This window comes from Montipora capricornis, chromosome 2 (assembly GCF_036669925.1).
Source record: "Montipora capricornis isolate CH-2021 chromosome 2, ASM3666992v2, whole genome shotgun sequence".
NCBI classification, from domain to species: Eukaryota; Metazoa; Cnidaria; class Anthozoa; order Scleractinia; family Acroporidae; genus Montipora; species Montipora capricornis.
The window spans coordinates 50,549,476-50,556,975 of NC_090884.1; the positions used below are offsets into that span (position 1 = coordinate 50,549,476).

The following is a 7,500-nucleotide window of genomic DNA, read 5'->3' on the forward strand; positions in this document are numbered from 1 at the left end:
TCACCTTGCATTTCTGGGCTTATCTGGAGATCTGGAGCCCATTCAAATAAGGACACAACAAAATAATATTAAGATATGATCACCCCTAAATGTTTGTACCTGTACTCATAATTTTTTTGTGTGAATGGAGTGAATTTCTGAATACTAGAAGTTTAGATAAGGTTGATCCAATCTGGGTTTCTAAATTACTTTTTGGTGTGCTAAGCAATCTAAACATTTTCCAAATAGAAGTATCAAAGAGCAATGATTTCACCTCTGCAAGTTCTGTGCTGTTCTCATCAGTCAAACTTGTAACAATACAACGAACAGTGTCCTCTCGTGTCCTAAACAATGATGACACATACGATTATACACCAAAATGAAATGATAATTATTTTGAGGTAAGTAAGTGAATAAAATGGCGAAAATGTGAATTCTGTTTCCACAGCCACGTATAGGATTTTGTTACAACTTTAACCGAAATCAATAATTTTTTCAAATCTTCAATGAATAAACCATTATTGGCAGTACCACTAACAATAACTGTTTAATGTATTACCTGAGGTACTGTCTAACAGGTGCACAGACATGTTCCAGAATAACTCCAGCTGGATCTAGTACGTGCAGAGCTCGGATTGCTGATACATACTGAGTGAGGATGTCAGATGTGTTAGCACCAGGGTGCAACAATCGCTGCTCAAACCTACAAACAAGTGTATCATACTGGTGTGTATTAACTCCTCAACACTGCCAAATGGTTGGTTCACTTCAGTTTGTTTTTAAGTTCCTAGCATTGGACTATCCTAATTGAGGTCTGGGTTCACCTACTGCCTGCCATAGTAACACTCATGGTTATTTAAACTCAGCCTTTAAGCCTTTACGATGCCACCTACAAATCAACACTTTTACATCTCCTTGGATAAGGTGGCTATGATGTGGTTCAAATCTTTTCTTGGTTTAAAAATTCTCAGACCAGTTAATGTAATAATTTGAAACCAACAAATGAAACAAAACGAAAATAAAAAATGAACCATTCTAAAAAATTTTGAATCAGGAGAAAAAATTGGACCACAACAGCTACACTATAAGCATTAAACAACCGTTAAACTCCAGGAATATAGAGTAGAAAACCTGTAAGAGTTGCCATACAGAGAGTGTTTTAAAAATACGTACGCAGTCCTTAGAGATACTATGAGCTCTTTCCTTTGGTCTGTAACCTCTAAACATTCCTGAAAGATGACAAGGGAAATCTCAATACTGAATTGCAAGATAACACATATTTATGATAATACATTATTTACGATTGTCACAATGAAAAAAAATTGAAAACAACAATACCAAGATTAGTCACTGAAAATAAACAAGTGGTGATTGTACCTTTAGGTCTTGGATTGCAGGTAGAGAGTCAGGATACTCTACTATAATGTCAAATAACTGATCAATCCTGAAATTTTACAGTGCATAGTTAGTCATTATTATCTTTGTACCATTTTACATTTACAATGTTATACCAGTCTTATAGAAGGTTCACCTTTTATTAAGCCAATTATGAAAGTAGTAAGGGCAGTTTTCCAATACTGATACATAGTTGTATTTTTGAGTGTTATTAATAAATTATTTATATAGCTAAAAATAACAATATTATTAATCTTCCAATACAAGAGCGTACTAAAGCGAAGACTGACATTATCAGTGCTATACATGTAAACTACTGTCAGGTATCAGACATTGCCTGACCAAAATTTGAGATTGCCCCATCAATAAATTATAATAGATGGTGGACAGGCAAAAGGACCAAATACTATGTTTTCCTGACTGTTTACAATAATACTTGAAATGTGAAATGAAAACCAACATGCGTGTGTTATCTTTGCCACTTGCCACCTGACTTATGATGAGACAGATCGACATTTGTAAAGGTAGGTCAAGTCAACTTGACTCAAGTGGTAAAGAAATTTTCACATAGTTGAGTGCTTGCTTTTAGAACGAGGAAGCTTTATGACTTTGTCTTCCATGCATCCTGACTTCCAGTGTCACAACCCGTATTAGCCATGATGGGTCAACTCGACCCGACTCAGATTGTCTAGGATATAGATAATCCGACTCAGATTGGGTGTACTGGACATAGGTATGAACTATGAAACCACTGTATCGATAGATTTGGCTTGTGCGGAACATAAGCTTATCATTGTACTTCAATGATGTCTCTCTTAATAGACCAATTTCGATATATTACAATTCAGTCCTAAACAAAAGACATCATCTCAAGGCTCTGGGGAATAAATGTAAGGATTTGTATGAGTTTATTCCCCAGAGCCTCGAGATGATGCCTTTTGTTTTCGACTGAATTTTAATATATCGAAATTGGTCTATTCCCTTGCACTGATTGGCATTCCCTCATGCCTTTGGCTCCTTTCTCCCAGGCAGCTTCTGCCAATTTATTCTCACCTCCCCCCAAGTTGTGAGGCCGAGGCCGTGGCAAAGGAAAGAGAATTCCAAGTGAAATTTACCATGTGTCTTTGGTTATCAAAATGGTGATTTGGAAGAACTTGTTTCCTACTAGCTTGAGGAGAAAAAGATTATTTCCAGCGCTGCATTCTTAACAAGCACTCTAACCTTAACCCTTTCACCACCCCTGAACTGGCCTAAACCAGCCATACTTAGTACTTTACTCTGTCTAACGCCAGACGATTTTACTCGTCAATGGGGAACCCCAGGAGTCAATGGGTTAAGTAAAAATCTGTTTGGTCATGTAATATTTTAATAATTACAATCAGACTTTAATATATAATTTTTTACCTAAGGTCTGCAAAAGACTTGTACATAAAATATTGTAGCTTAGGTTTCCACTCATCTAAAGACATGTCTGTACTAGTACTATGGCTTGCGTTTTCACCTGAAATTAAAAAAAAAGTTGGTAGTGTCTGTTCATTCCTAGACTATAGCAACCTGTCTTTGATTTCAAATGCACATTATTAGGATTTAGCTGTCTTGCTATCAGTATAGAGATAACAAGTGGAGGCTTGTGATGCTTCAAACTTTATCAAGAAAAGTGCTCTCAATGGTTTTGGTGCACCAGTTTTTAATTCTTGAGGTTGTTTTAAATCTTCCTCTATCACACCCCACATCCTTCCACTGTTTTTAATAAGTGGACCAAAGCCTAGAATAAGAACCAAGTGCTTGATTGTGGGGATTTGCCTGTTGTGGGAGGGATAATTTATATGTTATAGCTTAGGGCTGGCTGACCGTCACAAAAGCCCCCTGGCTACTCCAGGCACCCAGATTAGTCAATCATGAAAGAAAAGTAAAAAGAAACTGACCATTCCAATTACCGGTATTGAAAATTAAGCAAAGCCAACCACACAGCTCAGTATCAATCCAATGTATCAGGGATACAAGGAAAGAACATTCAAACACGCCTTTGCACCTTTCTTTAATTCTTCTCTGAATCTGGAGGATAGACAAAGATTGAGGCTAACAATACATACATTTAAGGTGCTCTTTGCAAGGAAGAGGCCATTTACGGGCACAAATCCTTCTGTACTTTGTTTTTTGGCTCCATTACACTCTTAATTACCAAATGAATAATACATCTTCCTGATTTTTTAACTTCTTAGCAGCACTTTTAAAACACAGCTATCCACTGCAAAACCCTCTGAAAATCCTATTTTGGTACTACACAATCATATTATTCATCTATGTTCCTGCCTCAACCATAATTACATCACTGTCTTTATAACCTTTTTCTGATAACTAGAAAGGTATTGACCCTTTCCTGCCCAAGAGTACAGTGACATTAATAGATTCTACGCTATCCAACGCCAGACAATTTTACTTGTTAATTGGTCCCCCCTCGGCAAGAACCCCCTATCACAAAATCTGCTCACCACTCAAGAAAGAGTACTTCACTGTCTTTTATCTACTTACTTTATTCAATCAAGATGTATTCATTTATAAAGTAATTAACAGTGCATACTTTCAATAATAATTATTAAATACTAACTACTTAATAACCGAGAGTGAAGTCGTTACGTAACAGCAAAATCGAGTCAGAGGTTTGAGATTTTGCTGTAACAACCAAACGGTCCAGGTTATCAAGTTGTTTATTGTCCGTATGGCTAACAGAACGGTTATAATCAGCCCAAGGGCATTATGGGAGAATAATGCCCTAGTGCTTAGCTACTCTTAGTCAATCAGAGCATGCATTATGTTGGCCAGAAACACTAGCCATATAATAAATCATGTAAAGTTACGCACAAATTAAATTATTAATAATCATTAAGATACATTGCTGGATTGTTCCCAGCTGTACAAGTACCTCTGCATGAATGACAGACAAAACTGCTGGTTCAGCAACTTTTTTCATCAGTCCAATTGAGTGAAGATGTGAATTGAGTTGCTTAAATTTTTCAATGATTTTAGCACATTGACATCCATCTTTCTCTTCTGTACAGCCTGTGCACTTTAGTGATTCATCTTCTATTTCACCTTCATCTTCCACATTCATTAGAGATTCTGTTGCTATATGGAACAAAATAAAATACTATGTTTCTTGTTTTCTTTGATAACATTGATCACATACATGTAATGAGCATGGCATACCTGATGTATCCATTTGTTCACTGTCCTTTTTATTTCCAGACTGGTAGGCTTGAAATGCATGGCTGTAGAATGCATACACTAAGCTTTTAAACTGACCTGGTACATCACAGAAGATGACAGCTCTGGCAAGTACTTCAAACTGTACCTTCAGATTGCTTAAAGGAAAGGAAAGAAAGATTAGTTAGTGCTTCAGCAACGCTGACAGCATAGAGTAGTCCATGATTACTACATACAAGCAGCAAAGATTAAAGTGCCCATAACCCCAAAATGTTTTTTTCGCTAAAATGAATCTTTGCATCTGTTCGAAACGCATCGCGGCCATTTTTTCCGTTTTCTAACAAATCCTGCCATTTTATAGGCTTCGAAAGTTGCGAAAATCCAAGCATCTTTTGTTCACGACCAAGTCAGAAGGGGAGTGGGTCTATTCCTGATTTGACGTCACAATCTACTTTGCATGCATTTTTACAAAGAGTTAATACAATGTAAATCAGTTTGTGACGTCAAATCAGAAATCTCTGAATTTAAGGTCCCAAAAAAAGATAACCTGGCTTATAGGTGAACAAATACGGTAAGTAGACTTAATGCTCCCCTTTTAAATAGTTTTTCAAACAAAACATTAGTTTCGTACTTATTCTTTTGGTCATTACCGGTAAAATACCATAACGGTTAAATTGTGTTAAAATGGCTGAAAGTGATGGGAAGTACATTTTTGTGAGCACAATTTTTTTTTTCATAAAAAGCAGAAGGGGTTTGACAGAAAGGCTTTAAAAGACTGAAAACGCAGTCTAGTCTCAAATTCATTCAGATTGCCAAAAGTATAAAAGGAGAAATGTGACTCTGACAAAAAAAAACACACGAAGGCTTAGTCTTATCAGAGCCTGGCGGTGAACAGTGAACAGACATCTGCTAATTTTACCCAAGTGGAGGTGATGCTGTTAAAGAATCCAGGAAATCCACAAACGGACTGTAAGCAGATAAATTACTGTGAAGCTCATCTATTGCACTAAGCAAGGCATCAAAATTTAATGACTCAATACCAACCTGAAAAGGATGAGCAAAGGTTAACAAACTGAATGTAAATAATTACCATCTTTCATTATTCACACACAAGATAGGAAAGGCTGATGTTACATCCAAACCTCATACATTTTCAAATACAAAGCTTTTAATCTCTAACACACACCTACATGTACACACTGTCTGGACAGCTTTCGTTTCTACAATCATAAACAGAGTATTTCTCTTGGTATACTGCTCAACAAAGACTTATTTTCATCTTAACTATAGAATACTGGGCCAATTTTCTAGGCGTATTTTTTGGGTCAGCTTGGCAGCTCGCCAGTCATCTTTGCTGTAACAAGTGGCTTTGTGGCTCGTCAGAAAAACCGAACAATAGTTGCTTGATGGCTTGTCAGTCATTTTAAATTCTTGCTCGGTGACTCGCTGAACAACCAAACTAGAATTTAATCACAGCAATCAAGTGACTGGGGAGCTAGCCTATGTAGCAAGCACTCCTGTTCGAAGGAAGAGCTCCCAAACGATTTTCCGCAAACTGGTCACGCAAATGTTGTTCTGTTTGGTGTGGCACAGTCACAATAATTCACCGCTGACACATTTTCGAGCAAAGTTCTTGGGTGACAAAGACAATGGCCGAAGATGTGCAGGTTTTGAATCGTGTGTTGAAGCTGCGCGAATCAGGTCTTGCTTTTATATACATTGAAAAGGAAACAAGAACTGTCAATATGCCATCTTTTTAACTGTAGATGCAATGGCCATTTTGCCAACTGGATTCAGGAAAAGCTTAATTTTTCAGATGTTTGTCATGATGTGCGGAGTTCAAAATAAAAGAAAACAAAGAACAGGCTTCTTGAGTCTCATCATGATTAATTTTCTCCATTACAAAGCATCATATGCAATCAAGTAAGTGGTTTTGGTTAATTATATGGGAATGACAGCCTGTGATTTAAATGAGAATCTGGACAGCTTTGACAATATCGATCAAGGAAAATTCAACATTATTTACGCGTCAGCTGAAGCAGCTATGGATAAGCCTTTCCATAATTCACTAAAAGCAAAAGATTTGTGATTTAACAAAACTTTCGCGGCACGTATTTTCAACGCAAAGTTTGGACTGAAATCAAAATTTATGAACTATTTTCGGAATTTTCTGAGGTTAAAATGTCTATAAAAATCGACGTTTCGATCAGTTTTACTGGTCTTCTTCAGGTTGTTAAAAAATTTTCAATATGGCGGATCTAGAATATTCGCCTTTTACTCTGTAATTATTATTGCTCAAGAATGTGGTGATCCTAGAGCTCTTAAGTCTTTAAGTTTCCAAAGGGTGAGATGCTCGCTGGAGATGGTGCCAAAGGCCCAAATGTCCTGTGTGTTTTTTATGCCAGACTTGCCCAAAAATTCTGAGGGGGGGGGGTCCGGTGGCCCGCTCCCCCAGAAAATTTGAAACATCTCAAATCGCTGTAAATGCACCATAGAGTCCTCCAATTTGTTTTTTTCATGCTGCTTGCTAAGCCTATGTTATTATGGTCAGCCTGAGCTAACATATAGGCCTATACTTCATACCGTAAACGTTCATGTATAAGCCGCATCCGTAGATAAGCCGCACCCCGAATTTAGAAGCGCACATTTTGGAAAAAAATGTAGTACAATAAAGTTTGAAGTTCCAGTAATGTTCTATTGCTATAAACCAACAAGGACAAACAATCAAGGTTTCAGCATAAAGTTGAAAACGAATGAGTGCTTAGTAGCCAAGCTTTAAACGTGGGGAGGAATCTGGGCCAGGGCCTGGGTATCATGACCACGTCTATACCTGCAATAGGCGAAAAAATTCATGCAGAACAGGAGCTTGATAATGCAGTCGACAAATTTGCCGAGAAGGTGGTCAAGGACAACGAAACAGTT

At 37.3% G+C, this 7,500-nt stretch overlaps 1 protein-coding gene across 2 annotated transcripts in view; it reads right to left on the reverse strand.

The window, feature by feature from the left end:
• The window catches only part of LOC138025954 (anaphase-promoting complex subunit 2-like), a 19,106-nt gene that overhangs the window by 9,331 nt on the left and 2,275 nt on the right, over positions 1-7,500 (reverse strand). Inside the window, exons 4-12 of one of the 2 annotated variants that reach the window (XM_068873109.1) lie at positions 5,498-5,622; positions 4,582-4,736; positions 4,298-4,500; positions 3,312-3,429; positions 2,779-2,875; positions 1,357-1,423; positions 1,153-1,208; positions 539-682; positions 254-323 (exon numbers count right to left, since the gene is read on the reverse strand). In XM_068873109.1, coding sequence (XP_068729210.1) covers positions 254-323; positions 539-682; positions 1,153-1,208; positions 1,357-1,423; positions 2,779-2,875; positions 3,312-3,429; positions 4,298-4,500; positions 4,582-4,736; positions 5,498-5,622 — 1,035 coding nt within the window. Of the gene's footprint in view, positions 1-253; positions 324-538; positions 683-1,152; positions 1,209-1,356; positions 1,424-2,778; positions 2,876-3,299; positions 3,430-4,297; positions 4,501-4,581; positions 4,737-5,497; positions 5,623-7,500 lie in introns of both variants that reach the window. The other variant, XM_068873099.1, reaches the window with a different exon arrangement.